Source organism: Ictidomys tridecemlineatus, chromosome 2 (genome assembly GCF_052094955.1).
Source record: "Ictidomys tridecemlineatus isolate mIctTri1 chromosome 2, mIctTri1.hap1, whole genome shotgun sequence".
Taxonomy (NCBI): Eukaryota; Metazoa; Chordata; class Mammalia; order Rodentia; family Sciuridae; genus Ictidomys; species Ictidomys tridecemlineatus.
In genome coordinates this window covers 16,959,484-16,976,762 of record NC_135478.1, presented here as the reverse complement: position 1 = coordinate 16,976,762, position 17,279 = coordinate 16,959,484, and the positions used below count along the sequence as shown (strand labels likewise).

The 17,279-nt window shown below is 55.7% G+C and overlaps 2 protein-coding genes across 2 annotated transcripts; one reads left to right on the top strand and one right to left on the bottom strand.

Annotated features, from left to right (window-relative positions):
* Positions 1–1,650: 1,650 nt before the first annotated feature.
* On the top strand, positions 1,651–10,990 carry Tmie (transmembrane inner ear). The gene is made up of 4 exons (XM_005332921.5): positions 1,651–2,120; positions 5,979–6,096; positions 9,337–9,486; positions 9,781–10,990. The coding sequence occupies exons 1-4, from the start codon at positions 2,025–2,027 to the stop codon at positions 9,879–9,881; spliced, it is 465 nt and encodes a 154-aa protein (XP_005332978.1). The 5' UTR covers positions 1,651–2,024; the 3' UTR covers positions 9,882–10,990.
* Positions 10,991–12,168: 1,178 nt separating this feature from the next.
* Positions 12,169–16,997, bottom strand: Prss50 (serine protease 50). Its single transcript, XM_078037964.1, has 6 exons — positions 16,705–16,997; positions 16,440–16,628; positions 14,930–15,092; positions 13,667–13,947; positions 12,972–13,138; positions 12,169–12,536 (listed from the first exon to the last, which is right to left on the bottom strand). The coding sequence occupies exons 1-6, from the start codon at positions 16,805–16,807 to the stop codon at positions 12,300–12,302; spliced, it is 1,140 nt and encodes a 379-aa protein (XP_077894090.1). The 5' UTR covers positions 16,808–16,997; the 3' UTR covers positions 12,169–12,299.
* Between the last annotated feature and the right edge of the window lie 282 nt (positions 16,998–17,279).

Genomic DNA, 17,279 nt, shown 5'->3' with positions numbered 1-17,279 from the left:
AATGATCTAGTGTTACTGGGTTCAATTCCCAGTACAACCTCTGCCCCCTCCCAAAAGCTTTGGAACAAAGGCTTATGAGATAACACACTGTGATAACACAGGTTCCAGACCCTGCAGAGAAGTGGAATCTACAAGGAACAGTGACATCTCTGGGAACAGCAGGATCACACATGATTGTATTCCTGTTCAGATTTCTTTACTGGCTTGCCCTACTTCCTGATGGACAGAGAAAACTGTTAACACCTCTCCCTGAACTGCAAATGCAAATGGGAACCCTGTAAACTGCAGAGAGCTGTGTGTCCCACCAAGGAGAGTGGATTCAGGAGTTCATGTCATCCTCACATGAGTCCTGCGATAGGTCTTGCCCTCCATATTTCACAGATGAGGAAACAGAGGCAGAGAAGAGTAATGGTTTGCCCAGTGCCACAGACAGGCTCACTTAATCCGGACCCAATTCAGCCTCTCTGAACCCATGCCCCAAGGGTGATCTCCTTGGCTGACTTTCCCTAGCCTGGCCCGTGGCTGATGGCCTGAAGAAGTGGGGGCCAGAGAGCTGTCACCAGTAATTTGGGCTTCAGAGGAATTCCTGTTTGTTTTGGCCAGGGTTTGCCTGATTTGGGTGGAGTAGCCCAGCCCACTCTGTCCCCCAGACTTTTCACCCATTGTTAAGGGTCTCCTCAATAGGTCCCCTGGGCCAGCTGTCCATTTTCCTGCCTGTCCTGTCATCTACAAGTCCTGATATACAGATGTCTGCTGTTGACCCTCTGCTCCCTGCTGAAACTTGTCTTGGAGAATTGGAAACAACCAAAACATCCAAGCATTGGTTGAACCAGGAATTGTTTGGTTTTTATATGGTACACCATATAAGTGACAGCAATAACTCTAATACTAGCATCCTCCATCTATGGCACCCCTAGAGTGAAGCCCCAAGAGGCTCTGGGTGCACATAGTCCCCAGTTGTGAGGGCAGGCCTTGCTGAGGGGAACCAGCCCCCTCTCTCCCCTGGCCTAGGCAGGTCTGCACTGGTGTCCTTGATGATAAGAGATCTGAGCTGCTTCTCCTAGAACCAAGTAGGCAGGAGATAAATAGTAATGGAAAGAAAAAGGAGGAAGGGTGAGGAGGAGTCTCCCCACTCCAGGACTCCCTACTCCTCTCCCCCAGGACTCCACAGCTCCTCAGAACCTCCCTCTACCACTGAGTTGTCAGGGCCCAGAGTGGGATCAGAACCAGAGTGCAGTGTGGGCTAACTTCAGTGGGGGGTCAGGGTCAAGGTTTAAAGTCAGAGTCAAGGATCTAGCTGGGGCAGAAGCTGTAAGTCAATCATGGTTAGACAATGGCCCTCTAGCCCTTCCAGGGGTAGCCCACCCTAACTTGTGGGATATAAGGTACTGATTCCTTCCAAAACCTTCCATTGCACCAGCAGCTGGTGGCTCTGACCATGCCATCCCCTGCTCTCCATTCTCTCCTCCAGCTCTGGTGTCCAGGGTGACCAGAGCTGCCTCTGGGCAGGAAGCCAGCCCAGAAAGCCCAGGACATCCCTGAGTGCCTGTCACCATGGCAACATGCCCCCTATGCCCCCCCCAACCCAAGTCCAGTATGTTTTTTTTTTTTCAAATCAAGAACGTCAGAATGGGAAGGGCCTAGTAGATCAGCAGATTCCTGTCCCTCCCCCTATCCAGATGGAGAAACTGAGGCCAAATGGGAAAGGGAGGGAACACCTGTTGATTAAGGATGGGCTCCCAGCCTGTTCTCCTCCCTCTCCCCTTCCCCTAGACCCCCACTTCAGGGTCGGGTTGTGGGGTCTGGAGTCTGGCCTCCCCCTCCCTCCTCTCCCCTCCCCTTCACAATGACGGTGCGGGCTGCCGCCCAGGAACCTGACGCCGACGATGAATAAATGATGCCCGGGGTGGCCAGAGCTCGCCGCCAAGGTCCCCAAGCGCCGGCTGTCCAGGGGGCGGTCACCGGGCATCTCCGCGCTGCCACTCGCTCCCGGATCTGCAGCGGAGCGCGCGCGGCGGGAGGAGATGGCGGGGCGGCGGCGAGGCGCGGGGCCCCTCTGGGCGATGGGCGGCGCCGCGCTGGGCTTTTGCCTCTCGGGGGTCGCCGGGCAGCTGGTGGAGGTGAGGCACAGCATCGCGGAGGGCACGGGTGGCTGTCACCGTGCAGGGATGGGGTGCGGGGTGGTGATTTTATCCATCTCTCTTGCCCTAGGAGACCTGGCCTAATGGGTGGACAGCCCCACCCCGATGGCTGCCAGACTTTGAGGGAGACTCAGCCCTCACTCGGGGGCCCTGGTCTGATGGGAGGTCACTGGCTTCTGATTTCCTGAACATCAGTCTGATAGGGGAGTCTCACCCTAATCTGAGGGATTCCTAATCCAGCGGCGGACAGAGCCCTGCCCAGAGTCACAGGGAACACAGCCCTATCTTCCCATCTGTGAACTCCTGGCGGAGGGGGGGGGTGCATGCACCTGGCCCTAGGTTTCCTTGACCTCTAGTCTGGTGGGGCGATTCAGACCCTGAATTTAGGGTATTCTAAAGGAAAGAGCCTCTGCTTTAGAGATCCTCCAGGGACTCTTGGGGGAGGCATAGGCTTGGGAAGGAGATGAAGGCATTCCAAGCTGGAGGGTGGTGGCAGCAGGATGAGGAGACCCTCTGTGAGCAGCCATGTACAACACTAAGCTCAAGAAGGAAGGGGCAGGTAGTGCCCAGGAACTTGGGGATCAGACTGGGTCCTGGTGATAATGGGGAGCTACAGAAGGTTTCTGAGGGAGAGCAGGTCATGATGAATTATGGTTTGGAAATAAATTAGAACACATTATGGGAGAGCTGAGAGCACTTGCTGAGATAGCCCAGGAAGAGGAAAGGGGATGGCTGGGGGTGGTTGGTTCAGGAGTCTGGCTGGAGTCTGCAGCCTCTCTGGTCTCCTCTGTACCCCATTCCTGCAGAGCTTGGAAGGGGAGCCAGAAAGGGAGATGGCAAAGCAGACCTAGAATTCTGGAGCTTGAGGCCAGATAGAGAAGACCCAAGATTAGGGAGAGCTAACTCACAGCCAGGGAGGAGGCTAGGGATGGAGCCTGTGCACACGGGGCAGCCTGGAGGGGACAGAAAGACCAAACACCAGAGGCTGAAAGAGGCCCCCCGGGAAGGACCTGAGGAGGGTGTTAGGGGACAGGATGGGATAGGAAGGACAGGATAGGGATCTGAAAGGACCCGACCTGAACTGGATGATGGGGGGGGGCATGGGGACAGAGATATGCACCCAGAGCAGCCTGTACCTGCTGCTGATTAGGAGGTATGACCAAGAAGCCTGCTAGAGTCGAATGTCAGCTTCAGTGTCTCTGTAAGAGGAGCCAGGCTGGCTTGAGCTCCATAAAGCACACCAGGGCCCCTTATCAGCTACCCTAAAGCCCCAGTATCGAAATTGAGCTGGCCAGGGTACAGGCAGAAGGCTGGGGCAGGGCTCAAGTCAGTTCTGAAACAAGGACTCTTCTCCCCCACCTCTAGGAACTCTTCTTCCCGCTCATCAAAGGAAATTGCATTTAGAATCCATCTGCCTACAACCCAAGCAAAGCCTAGCCTATCCCTCCAGGGAAGCACTTGAGAGATGGGCAGGGCTGAAGTCTATGTCACCACCCACCCCAGCCCTGCAGGCATCACCTCATCAGGCTGGGAGGGGATGAGGGAGGCAGGGCCTTCAAGCTTCAATTCAGACCCTCAGTAGGGCTTGCCCTGTGGCGATGCCTGGCTATTACCTGCTACCCTCTGCCCAGGACCCCAGTGCAGAGAGTGTAAGCCCAGATCCACCCACATCAAGGCTGGGGTGAGGATATGTGGGATTTGAGCTCTTCGCTGCCTTGACTCAGAATCTGGGAACTGGACTCTGGCCTTCTGGGTCCTCCAGTCATAGAGCCCAGCCAAGTCAACACATCAGACCTTAGATGTTGGGAACACTGCCATTGCCAAGACCCTGACCCTGCTGCCACAGAGATGAGCCTGACCATACCCATATGTGCTCCAGCCACACACGTGCCCTGTACCCACACATGGTCTCCAATTCAAGCATTTGTCTGACCTCATACCTACATCCAGGGGATGATGTGGAGGAGTGGCATCTTCTTGTCATCTTCACCATCAGATTAGGTAGAGAGAGTTCCCCCAGAGACTTCTGGAAATACCCCACACCAATTACAGGTAGAGAAACTGAGGGCCAGAGGAAAGACAGCCCCCACCTCAGTTCAACCTGGCAAGGGAAAAAAACAAAAACAAAAACAGGGATCAGGTTCAATCTCAGGCCCACAACCTCTGGGTTACCAGAGGATCACAGACTGATGATCCTCTCCAAGTGGCTCCCACCCATGCCAAAGGGTGGTATTCATGAGGTGAGGGAGTACTTGGCTAATGGTAGGTGCCCAATCCACATTTGTGGTTGGGGTTGGGAGAAGAGTCGACGGGTGGTTGAGTGATAGATTGTCTTTCCTTCCCAGAGGGCCCAAAGGGACTCCTCAAGTCTGTCTTTATTGGGTTAATCAGGGGACAATATATCACACAGATGTCCCAGAGTCCTCTCTCCCTCTAAGCCATCCATGATCCTTACTCTTGCCCCTCAGCCAAACTGCTGGCAGAGATATGGTCATATATATCCCTTTCTAGTCGGGACAGGTTTTGCTCAGATTGCACAGGGCAGGGCTGTGTTCCCTGGTCACCCAGGACAGAGTCCTATCCTTTTAAGATGCCCAGAGCAGGGTCATCATTAGACACACTGGACAAGGTCATGCCCCCTTAAGACACCCAGGGCAGGGTCATATCCTGTAAACACACTGGACAAATTCATATCCCTCAAGACACCCAGGACAGGTCCATGTCTCCTAGACACAAAGGACAAGGTCACATCCCTCAAGACATTCAGGGCAGGGCCATGTCCCCCTAGACATACAGAACACATCATACCCCTCAAGACACCCAGGGCAGGGCCATGTCTTCTAGATATCAAGGACAACGTCATATCCCTTTAAAACACCCAAGAGAGAACCACGTCCCCTAGACACCCAGGACAAGGTCATGTACCCTCAAGACACCCAGGGCAGGGCCATATCCCCTAGACATACAGGACAAGGTCATGTCCCTTTAAGTCACCTAGGGCAGGGCCATGTCCCCTAGATACCCAGGACAAGATCATGTACCCTCAAGATACCCAGGGCGGGGTCATGTTCCTTAGACACCTGGAAAAGGACCATGTCCACCTGTATTCTGGGATAAGACTGTGTCCTCTAGAAACCCAGGGTAGGGTAGTGTCCCCTAGACCGTAGGGCAGTCATGTCCCCAGACCCTCTGTGCAGGGCGCTGTCACACTGAGAAGATGGGAGGTGACTGGCTGTATTCTGCTAAGCGGTGCTTACATCTTTTGGCCTCCAGGTGTCACTACTGCATTACAGACAATTTACATATCTAGTCCTGTCTGGTGAGCCTTCTGGTTAGTGACTCCCAGTAGCACAGGCAACTGTATGGGGACACCTAGTGGGGATCCTGGTGAGGTGGCAGAGCAGTAGAGCCCTGACTCCGCTCCACTGGGAAGACAGGAGAAGGAAGCCAATTCAAAGTGAAATACAGGCCTGGCCTAGGCTCTGGCCTTGGTCCTGAGACCCCAGCTGCCTGTGGGAAGCCTCCAGCTGGACAGTAGGAGGTGCCTGAAGAAGCCTGGAACCTGGCAAGGACAGGCTGGTTGCATTTGTTCCTTGAGGCCTTGGTTTCCCCAAGCATCAACCACCCTCCCACTCCAAGACCCAGGCACCATAGCCTGGGACTCTGTTCAGTTGTTCTAAGTATGGAATTTCCCACGGTCTAAGGTATTGATGGTGAATATCTAAGACACCTGATTTTAGGGGCTTCTGATATGCATGGGCTGACACCTGGGCCTCTCTTGGCCCCATGCAGTCTAAGACTTCTGCCTGGCTCACTCCTCTTTCTCCTGACCCGCAGCCCAGCACGGCACCCCCCAAGCCCAAACCACCCCCACTGACCAAGGAGACGGTGGTGTTCTGGGACATGCGCCTGTGGCACGTGGTGGGCATCTTTTCACTCTTCGTACTGTGCATCAGTGAGTAGCTGCTCCCTGCCCTCTCTACCGCAGCACAGTAGGAGCACAGCTTCCCCTGCCCCAGCACCCCAGCCCCTCCAGCACCACCCCTCAGGCTCAGAGCAGCAATTCCGGGCAGTGCAAGCAAGCCAGGCACCCACAGGAGGCCTGCTGTGGTTTCTGGCACCTCTTGATCCACACAAAGTCCCCATGGAGGGCTGACGGGCTAGTGGTGACCCAAAGATTTCTGCTGGACCCAGGGAGGCAGCCACACAGCAATTACGATAATTACAGGGAGCTCCAGTGAATCGAGGACGTGTCATTTTCCCCTATGGCTGGCCTCCTGATGCTTTTCCTGCAGTTTGGCCAGCTTAAAGGGCCCACACCCAGGGGCCCCAGCAAGGCCAACCTCCACAAGAGGTTCCCCAGACGCCTAGCAGATGTGGATCCCAAACTTCAAATCCTGCCTGGTCAAATACCATTTCCCGGAATGACTCACACCCGCCCATCTCTAGTCAAAGCAGGAGGCCCTTTCCTCTCCTGGGGTCTGGGCACTTCTTGATGCAAAGTCACAGCCAGAGAGGCTTGGCATGCTCCCTTCAGTCCTCCTCCTGGAATGAGGGTCTGGAACTTGGGAGGGTGGGCAGCAAATTGCATGAAATGCAGGCCAGGTGGGAGAGTGTGCCAGGCACAAAGCAGAATCTGACAGAGGTTCCCAAAGAGCCGATGCATGGGGTAGCGGGTATTTGCAAACAGTAAAGGGAGAGGAAGCCCACTCCCCCTGCAGACTCATAGAGGAGGGTCCTCTGAGTTGCAGACCAGAGGGAGGCCTGGTGGGTGTTTGCCAGGTGGAACAGCTGGAAAGGCATTCCATGCAGAGGAGATGGTATGAGCAGAGGCTTGTGGAAGCATGGACCCATGCCGGGTCTCAGATAACCCCTATGGGACATCTACTGAGTGCACCCTGGGTGAAGAGGCTAAAGCTGCATTTAAGTTCTAGTCAGAGCTTTCCCCAAAGGAGGTCTCTGGAGGGCAGGAGACCATGGAGAGTCCATCCAGATGTGAGGGGCTTCGAGGAAGGCATGACATCTGATTTGCATCTGCTTCTCCTGGCACCAAAATTACCCTCCAGAGAGCAAATATTCTTTCCTCCCTGATCTGAGTAAGCGGATGCATGTTGCTCCCAGCTGGGCTGAGGATCAGTCAGACAGCTTAGTAGAGACCCCATAGACCAACAGGTGTGCCTGCAGCCTGAGCCCAGGTATCCAGAGAGGGAGACCAAACTTAGCACAAAGAGGCATCTGCCTTGAGGAGGCCCAGGAACAGTAGGTGCAGGTGGAGGGAGCCACTCTGGGATGCCCCAGAGGGCAGGATAAGGGAACTGTGGAGCCTGGTGGAAAGAAAGTTGTGCAACGTCACACTCAAAGAGGCACTAGGACATCAACCACACAGATATCTCCTCCCGCAAGCCCAGGTCCTAGAAAGGGTGAGGGAGAGTCCTGAAGGCCCCTGAGCAGAAGATCAGCACATGTTACCCTCCGCTATACAGCTCTCGTGAGTGGGGAGGAAGTATCTTCCCTGCTTTCTAGTCTCCTTAGGCCCAGGCAGCTGTTAATGGAGTGTGAACTCTAGAACCCCAGAGGGAGAGAAGGTTCTCCCTAGCCCCTAAAATTGTATCCCAAATCCCTGCCTGGGCCCTGGAACTCAACCCAAACTACTTTGTTTCTCTTCTTTTAAGAGAAGCACCAGACCAAGCTGGGTGGGGCAGGCCTGGAGAGAAGAGCAGGGTGTGAGGTCCACTTGTCTGCCAGCAACTGGCTGCCAAGTTCCCTCTGAAGCCCCGGCTCCCAGAGCCTGGAACCAGCCTCCATGGAGCCAGAGTGGGGTTGGTCCTGAGGGGTGCCTGGTGGGGTGGCTAGGAAAGGTAGAACAAGCCAGTAGAGTTAAGATGGGGGAACCAACAGAGCATGCCCAAAGGGGTCTGGAGAAGGCAAGAGCATGGCTCTTTGGGTAGCTCTTTGGGTATAAAAGTTCTGCTGTCTGCTCAGGTCTACCCATGGAGACCCACTGCGGAGGCCCTCATGCCACAGTTCCTCACCTCCAGTGTATGCCTGGATATTATTGAGCCCCCAATCCATTCATTCAGGAGCCCAGTCCTGTCCCCAGAAACAGACTTTAGGACCATCCCATTTGTTCATCCATTTTGGTTTTTTCCTCTCTCATTCTGTGATGCTGGGTGAGACCAGCGAGACCACAATATTTAGCTGAAGGGACACTGCCTTGGTTGCACAAGATGACCCCAGAAGGTATTCCAGCCCAGGTTACATAGAGTCTGATCCATTTCTCCAAAATGGGCCTGGCTTGTCCTGCCTGGGCCCTTCTATCCGCCCCCGCCCCCACCCCCAGGAGTCTGCCAGGAAGTTCTGTCTGGTCATCTGATTTATAATAGGAACCATTTCCATCCCCTCCCCTGGGGCTGGGGCCAAGGTGGTCAGACTGTGGGGGCCTTACAAAAATAAACTCAGTCCAGCTAGGTCCTGGCAGCCCTCGCCTGCCCTGCCCATCACTAGACAGGCCAGCTCCATGCCCTGACCCAACTGGCGTGGGTGCAGCTGCCCTCAGCCGGAAAACCACTCCTGGAATAACTTGGTCTAAGGTGAACGCCCTGGGCAGGGTCTGGGCCCTCTTACCAGTTCCCTTTCCAGCCAGCAGGGGCCCCACTTCTCCTCAGCGAGGCTGAGGAGGACGCAGCCATGTCCTCAGTGTCTGAGGGAATTCTGGCTCGGCTCTCAGCAGCCTGGGGAGGAAAACCTAGTAGGCACAGGAGGCGGCCCCAAGGCCTGGGATGCAGAGGCAGGATGGGCCATGGCTTGAGTCTCCATGTAGCCCTGACGTCTCTTCAGCACTCTGTCTAGCCAGAAAGACCCCCAGATCAGACCAACTTCGTAGTTTATGGGATCAGTACAAAATGAAGTACCCAAAGCTTCTTGTTCAAAAGTTAAGAATTTGCCGATAGAGCATCAAGCCAAGCATGGGCATTTCTAAGCATGGGCCTCATGTAACTGCATGAAGTCAGCTCTGCTCAGGAGGCCACCTAGGAACCCTGGGCTCTACTGGGCTTTTATCATGACGCTGAGCCTCCTGCTAGAGTCTCCTGGGTTAAGACAAGCAAAGGTAGATGGAGGCTGGCCAAAGTTTGGGTACCCCTCTTGGACGTCTGAGGCTCCGCCCCCCACCAGGCCTGTTCTCTCCTCCCTACAGTTATCACCTTGTGCTGTGTCTTCAATTGCCGCGTACCGCGGACCCGGAAGGAGATTGAAGCCAGGTACCTGCAGCGAAAGGCAGCCAAGATGTACACGGACAAGCTGGAGACGGTGCCGCCCCTCAATGAGCTCACAGAAATCCCTGGAGGTGAGTAGGCCCCAGCCCAGGCCCAGTTGCTACCCCCATCTCTTCAGTGCTCCTGCCTGGAGTCACCCTGACTTCCCTCCACCCACAGTAGGCTCAAGGAGGGGGACCTGCCTTCTCCCAGAGCACAGAAATTGTTCAGATTGAGATGACTAAAACAAAGAGACCATTCCACAACAGGAGAGGTTCCAAAGGAAGAAGGAAGGACAGGGTGGGGGGAAGGAGGCCCTGGCCCTTCTTCTCAAAAGCGCCCAGGGCCGGGCCTCCCACTGCCACCCCACCTGTTCCCACCTACAGAGGAGAAGAAAAAGAAGAAGAAGGACAGTGTGGACACAGTGGCCATCAAGGTTGAGGAGGATGAGAAGAAAGAGGCCAAGAAGAAGAAAGGAGAGAAATGAGGAGTGTATCCTGGCAGGCCCTGGAGCGCATGCCCCAGTCAGGACCCATGCATCTTAAAACGCGGAGCTCATACATGGACCACAGAGTCTGTGATCAGATGGGGAAGCTGAGGTCATGGCCACATTCTCATGGCCCAACAGGAGCAGGGACAAGACCACACAGGTGTGGGGACTCCCATCCTGCAGTCCACTCCTTTTCCCCCATCCACATGGGCACTCTCAGTGGGCTACTGTCCTGCAGATGCAGAGTGGCCTCACTGCTCTCTTTACCTAGACTGGCCTTTGTCCCACCCTTTCTGCCAGGGCTAGCGGTGGCTATGAAGAAGTAAAGGGACATGAGGTTTATTTCCAGGAGGGGATAGCTGAACTGAATGGGTTGGGGGGTGGCTGACTGAGGGCAGGGGGTGGCACTACTGGGGGAGGTGCAGAGCCAGGCAGCAGCCTCCGGGCAAGCAAACTGCCCCAAGCCCGGTAGGGTCCTGACCTGGGGGACTTAGGTGGCCCAGAAGCAGAACCACCCCAGCCCAGCAGATACCAAGCTCAGGACCATGGGATCCACTGGTTTTCCACGTGATGGAAATGAGGCTGTGTGTGAAGCCCAGGGGTTCAGCCCCCTCCAGCCTGGGGACTGCAGGGTGGGACAGAGGTGCAGGGGGCTGAGGCCAGTGGGTCAGAGAGCAGGGAAGAAAGCTGGAGCCTCAGCCCAGGGAACCAGGGAACATGTGAGAAGACCAAGTGGACACTAAGCTATTGTGGGACCCCTTCTTTGCCTATCCATGGTAGGAGGTTTGGGGGCCCCAGGCAATCACAACGGGGTATAACCAGCCTTCCATCTGCTGAGTAGAGCAACACCCAGCCTCCTCTTTGACCTCATCCCACTAGAGGAAACATCTCTGACCAGAGCACAAGGACACAAGCACCACCTGAGGACTAACTCCTTGGGAAGAGGAGGCACAGATGGCAGCAAACATCAGACTGAGGCTCTCAGAGCTGAGCCTGAAGACTAAGGAGACACCCGAGGAGGTTTCGGAGCTGGGCAGCCTGCTGAGAAAGCAGACAGCAGCAATCTGTAAATAAAGCTAAGCACCTTCTCAGGTGCAGGCATGGCACACTGCCTCCTTCGACGGCCCCTCAGGAGGCCCCTTTCCTGGGGCACCTATGCAGAGGGTGAAAATAGTAGATGGCTCAGGCCAGGCTAAAGTTCCTCCCTAACCCTTCTCCCAGACTGAATCAAGGTGAGATAAAGATGGCCCAGAGGCCAAGGGGGAAGCTGCAGCCACCCAAGCCCACCCCCTTGGGACTGGCGAGGGGAGGTGTTTGCTTTGCCAGGTGCTGGGTTGACAAGGATGCCCCAGTGTTGCTCCACTACACCCTCAGGGCTTTCAATAGGCCTCTGATGGTCTGAGCTTGTGCTAGAGAGTCACAGGTCCACGCTCCTGGTCTGCATCAGGTCATCATCCTACAAGGAGGAGAGCAATCCAGGCCGATACAAGTAAGGTGCATGGAGTCTCAGGAGCAGTGAGGGGACAGAGATGGCAGAAGGCTCCCGGGAAGCTGAGCACTCTGCCACCAGATAGCTACATTTAGCTAGCCTCTGCCTTCAGGGATCAGCCTGTGGGCTTCTCATACATAGGGCTAGCAATGGCCATTCTCCTCATATGGGCCAGGCTGCCCCTGTATGGCAAGGCAATGGAAATCCAGAGGCAGGCATCACTCAAAGTCCCACAGAGCAGCAGCTGGTGAAGCCTGGGGGTCGTGCATTAGCCCTATCTCTGACCTGGGCCTTCTGCCAATCCTTTATAAAAAAGGCATGGCATGCTGAAGGGGATAACATCTGATCCCATGGGCACTGGCCCCTGTCTCGAGGCAGGGGACAGGGCTGGAGGGTCAATGCACTATGGGTCTTTAGAACAATGTAAGGGTGTATTTGGCCAGAAAACAGCCAAAGCCCAGGAGAGCCTGACTCCCACTACTGTATCACAGGATGAACACCTTCACCTCCAGCCCAGGCAGAGATGCACCCTCACACTAGAGGGGGTACCTGAAGCCCAGTTTTAGCCTGGGCAATGCATTTTTAGGCTTTCCATCGTTTAACCCCAATATCACTGCTCCTGCCCACTTTCTTCGGGGCCACCCTCAAACCTTGGAAGGCAGATCCCTGCGGGCTCTGCACTTGTCAGTACCAATTTCCCAGAGTCGTCAACCCCCTACCATCCAGCCCACCTGTGTCCCACTAGAGCAGGCGCAAGATAAGGCCCTCGGAGGCCAGGGAAGATGAGACATGGAAAAGTGTTTAATAGAGCACCTGTCTCTACTCCACCCTGGGGACTGACAGCTGCACCTGTCCAGGACATTCTGGGCATGGAGGGGAGGAAGGGGGCTGGGTGAGGGGGGTGCACCCAGGGGAGCCACGGAGTGTCACAGAGTGGCAAGGAGGCTGAGGGGCAGTGGCAGAACCAGCAGCAGGGCTCTGGAAGGGGCAGGCAGGGCCAGGGACTTCCCCATGAGGCTGTCCCAGATCCAGGCCTGGTAGGCGGAGACTTTCAGGAAGATGGGTGGGGCCTCACTCTTATTGCAGCCGGGGCCCCAGCTCATCATTCCCACCAGGTACCACGTGCCCTCCAAAGAGCAGACCAAGGGTTCGCCAGTTGTCTCCTGCAGGGAGGAGTAGAAGGGGGAAGTAAAAAGGGTGAGGGAGGCCAGGCAATGATTGAGAGAGACGGGACTCAGCTCTGGGTCTCACCTACCAGGTCCTCTCCTCAGGCCCCACCAGTGCAACACAGCTGAGAAGTGTTCCAGACTGAGGAACCCTCCTCAAAGGTTTTCATCCCTCACCTTTTAAACACCTGCTATCCACCTCCCCACTCCCCACCCCTTCTCTCATCTCCATCCCCATCGACCAGGTCCTCCATCTCCATCCTCCACCTGTCCCCCATCCCCCTCCCCCCTACCATCTTCTCATACCCCTTCCCTTCTCCCTGCTCACTCTTCCCCTCCTCTCTCTTCTCTGTGCCCCTCAGGTCCTGCCCCCCACCCCAAGCCTCCTGCCAGTGCCCCTGGGGAGGTTGAGCAAGGGGCAGAGGTGCTCACATAGCAGAAATTCTCTCTGCTGCCATCCTTGACACAAATCATCTGGGAGTTGACGATTTGAACCAGAGAGGGGATTCTGGAGAAGCTGTGGTAGAAGGCATCGCACTCCTTGCTGTTCAGAATGACAACTTCCTTCTCCTGAATTGTCTGGAACTGGGGCCCCGAGCCTGTGGGACAGGCCGCTTTCAGGCTGGGTTGCTTTGCTGCTGCCCACTACAACCAGCTCTGTCTCCATCCTCTCTTGGCTCCTTCCCATCCCTTCCCCCTAGTCTTTTCTGTTTGGCACACAGTAGGCACTGAGATTTCCCTGGGCACAGCCCAGCTGCCCCTCTAGCTAGCACTTCCCAAGAGTAGCCAGACCCAGAGACCCTGGAACAGGCTGATCCCACAATCTGGCCTGGCTCCCTGCAGAGTCCAGCCCAAGTCCATTAAGAAAGTTCTGTTTACTTTCTGAAATAGAAAAGAACTAGGCCTGAGGGTTCAAAGGCAAACAGCATCCATTGAGGCCCAAGTGGCGGTGATACTTTCACTGCCTGCCTAGACTCTCAAAGGGGAAGGACACATCAGAAATGAGAACCCAAAGGAAAGTCCCTGGGGCAGTGGGCTCCTTCGAGAAGGTGCCCAAGAAATGTTCATCTGTGGTCTGTACCCAGGTCCTCTCTCACACCCCACCATGGTCTAGGGAGCTGACTCACCATTAGCCTGGGGAGAGCCCCAGCCTGTCACAGTGCAGAGGGAACTTTCCTCCAGAGCATAGTCCAGGCCAGGCAGGCAGATGGGCCTGACATACTTGTTGTACTTGAGCTTCTTCTGAAGCTTGAGGAGGCCGATGTTGTTAGCTTGGCCAATCCAGGACCAGTACCGCTTGGACCGGAACCTTCTGTGCACAATGACCTGGAGCACCAGGATGTTGGAGCTACTGGGCGCAATCTGGTCAATCCATGGACTCCCCACCATCACTGTATAGTTATCATGCCTATAGGAACCATGAAGGGAGCCTGCCATCAGCTCCAGGTACCAGCCCCAGCCTCTAGCCCTGCCACTCTTGCCTTCTGAGCAAATCCAGGCAGGCTGCACACCTGCTTTGAGCCCCCTGAGACCACTCCTCACAACAGATATGAGGAAGGTACTGGGAACATTTTATGGAAGAGAAAACAGGCCCAGAGAAGCCCAGTGATTTGATCAAGGCTGCCCAGCCTAGAAGTGGTAGAGCTGGGATGTGGACCCCGTTTTCTCTGCTTCCAGACTCTGAACTCTTTCCAGTACCTATACTGCAGCCTGCCAAGTGACACAGACCCTGTGTAACTGGCTCTGCTTGGCTCCAGGCTGCCTTCTCTGGCACACCCCTTGGAGTCCCTATGATGACCCTGAGACCTGGAGCACGTGTGTCCACTGGTCAGTCTTCACAGAATAGATGGTACCCCCAGGCTGCTCTCCTGGTCCCAGGACCCCAACATACCCACTCTTTCGTCTCCATACCAGCCACACTCCCCTGTGAGTATCTATCCCCTTGCCTGTCTTCCCACTAACTGGAAGGAATGATTCATCGCCTCTCTGCCTCCAGGGCCTAGGCCAGGGCCTGGCTCAGAGGAGTGTCCACTGGTTGATGGAAGGGAGGATCGAACAAGTGGGAGCAAATTGTGGGGGGTCAAAGACCTAGGACCTTCTTCCCATGGAGGAGAGGTAGGAAGCCAGAAAAATGGCCCCTGAGCCTCTATTCCCTGAGGAATGACTGTACAGGAATAAGGGCCCAGGTGAGGGGAACTCCAAAGACTGGCCCCTAGAAAAGATTCTGCAGGACTCAACCCTCACTTGATTGGAACCAGGGTGAGTGAGAGTGAGGCTGGAACTGTGGGTTCCACAAAGAACACTGTCCCCACTAACAAACTGACCAGGCAGATGACCAGGTCCCCAGCACTCCAGTGCCTCTCGACCCACCCGCCTGGGCCCCAACTCACTGAGTCAGGCAGTGGGCCACGGCCAGGACCCATCGGGAGGCAATGAGGGTGCCCGAACAGACATGTATACCATTGGCCCTCACACTGACCATCCATGGCCACCGCCGAGTCATGGCCTCTGGGTCCCTGAGGGTAGGGTCCTGTTCATAGGAGAAGCCACAGACTGAGGAGAAAGAGAGAGCCGGATGAGGAATAGACTTCCCAGCCCCAGCCCGTGCACCCGCCCTTCCCACTACCTCCCCAAGCTCTGACCCACAGTTCTCCTTTTCATTTCTCACCTTGGAATAAATGCTGTCCATGACGGACTGGGTCTCCAGCCTCAGTACTGCCCAGTTAACCCTCTTCCTGTTCCCGTAGCCAGGTCCTAGAGCACCCCAGCCAACCGGCCTGTTGTACCTCTCAGCCCCAGGCAAATCCTTCAAAATTTGTTTGTGTTTCTGTCCACCTTCACCCTTCCTCTACTTTGGCCAAGATGAACCCTCTTCCCTTCCCTGGGGATCCCCTGCTGTGATTCATCCAAAGAAAGGTGAGTAATCCAACATATAAAAACAGGCAGTGTGCATGAAGCAAAGCCCAGGGGTACAGGAGTACAGGAGCTGCTCAGCCTCTTGATGCCCAAGGAAATGCAGACTGAAGGCACAATGAGGTTCTGCTCTCTGCACATGCGCCTGGCAAAAATTAGATATCTGAAACGTTGAGTGTCCCTCAGGATCATTTCCCTAGAATGCTCCCCTACTGCAGGTGGGAGAGCCAACTGCTGCAGCTTATACTTTGGAAAAGTTGTTTTGTTTTAAATTGAAATGAACACATCCAGCATCCAGGAGTCCCACTCCAAATAGATCAGTGGATTGTGAAATCAAGGTAAATGGGCCACGACCAGCATTTTTATTTACATATGATTTATTTGCAGCACTGGGGATGGAACCCAGGGCTTTGCACATGCTAGTCAAGGCTGCTCCACTGAGTTCCACCCCCCAGTCCTGAGCAGCATTCCTAAAAGATAACACAGGAAAATGACTGTGGGCATGCACTGGACAGAATACTGCATGGTCTCTTTTGGGAGACTTTCTGAGGTGGTTGAAGTGAATGCTCTTAGCCCCAGTTTAAGTATTTCACACATTGTTCTCAGCTAAAGACCACTGCTCAGGGGAACATCTACACGCGTGTCCTGGGACTCCACCGGAAGGCTCACACAATTCCCCAACCCAAGCTGTGTTTGCAGGCCACTGAGGACCAGGCTGGGAGCCCAAGTGAGGGTCAGGCTGGGACAGGACTTGGAGCAAGGGTGGGCACCTGCCCCACAGCCAGCTGGTGGCATGGAGCCTGGGTGCCTTGCCCCACAGCACCAGCAGGGAGACCTGTGAGGACAGGACCAAAGGTTTGGCCACAGTACTTTCTCAACAAATACTTGCGGAGGAGGTCATTCTGCTCCACTCCTCCTGGTCTCTTCCTCCCCTGTCCCTTGGGCCCCGTGGGCCAAAGTTGACCAGCGGGAGCGCACAGTACTCACTTGGCGGCAGCACCTGGGGTTGGGTGCTGGAAGCCGTCGTGCTCTGCGGTGGAAGTTGAGACTCGTTCGTGGGGTTGGGGGTGCTGGAGCTGCTGTGGGTGCCTGGGGTGCTGGAGGTGCTGGGGGTGCCCGGGTCGCTCAAGGCCCTGGAGAACAGCGCCCCTGGGGGCTCCTCTGCACGTGAGCAGCCTGCGGGGAGAGAGCGGGTGAGAGGCGGCAGGGCGGCCGGGGGCCGGGGAGCCAGGGGCGACGGAGGTCCCCTCACCCGCCAGTTGCGGCGACAGCAGCTGAAGCAGCAGGAGCAGGAGCGGCGCGCGGAGGTCCTGGGGTTCCTGACAGCCCGCCGCCGTCCACCACCAGGGCTGCATCCCGGATGGCAGCGACGCTCCACGGGCTCCTCTTCGATGGCGCCCCCAGTCGGCTCGGCAGACACCATCCCCGCGCCGCGACGCACCCCAGGGATCCCTGCCCTGGCTCCCAGGTTTCACCTCCGCCCTCCTCAGACCCTCGCCTGCCTGCCTTGCAGTGCTAGGTTAGAGTCGCTCCACCTGACTTCTTGGTGTCAACTGAGATAGAATGCACATCCCTGGGGGTGGCGTCCAGAAGCTCCAAAAGTCTACTTTCCCTCCTGCCTGGTAATTAATTGCAGGGGGCCTTTGCCCTAGGGCAGCACGATTAAGCAGATCCATATGGTTTATTTATTTATTTTAATATTTACTTTTAGTTCTCAGAGGACACAACATCTTTGTTGGTATGTGGTGCTGAGGATCGAACCAGGCCGCACGCATGTTAGGTGAGCGCGCTACCGCTTGAGCCACATTCCCAGCCCGATCCATATGG

What these genes read in the sequence shown, in the direction of transcription:
- Tmie (XM_005332921.5), top strand. Translation starts at nt 2,025, where the DNA reads ATGGCGGGGCGGCGGCGAGGCGCGGGGCCCCTCTGGGCGATGGGCGGC. An exon ending in TCGCCGGGCAGCTGGTGGAG is followed by an intron (nt 2,121 to 5,978) that starts GTGAGGCACAGC and finishes CCTGACCCGCAG; the next exon opens with CCCAGCACGGCACCCCCCAA. An exon ending in ACTCTTCGTACTGTGCATCA is followed by an intron (nt 6,097 to 9,336) that starts GTGAGTAGCTGC and finishes TCCTCCCTACAG; the next exon opens with TTATCACCTTGTGCTGTGTC.
- Prss50 (XM_078037964.1), bottom strand. Translation starts at nt 16,807, where the DNA reads ATGCAGCCCTGGTGGTGGACGGCGGCGGGCTGTCAGGAACCCCAGGAC. An exon ending in GCTGTCGCCGCAACTGGCGG is followed by an intron (nt 16,629 to 16,704) that starts GTGAGGGGACCT and finishes CTCTCCCCGCAG; the next exon opens with GCTGCTCACGTGCAGAGGAG. An exon ending in ACCCCAGGTGCTGCCGCCAA is followed by an intron (nt 15,093 to 16,439) that starts GTGAGTACTGTG and finishes CTTTCTCCTCAG; the next exon opens with TCTGTGGCTTCTCCTATGAA.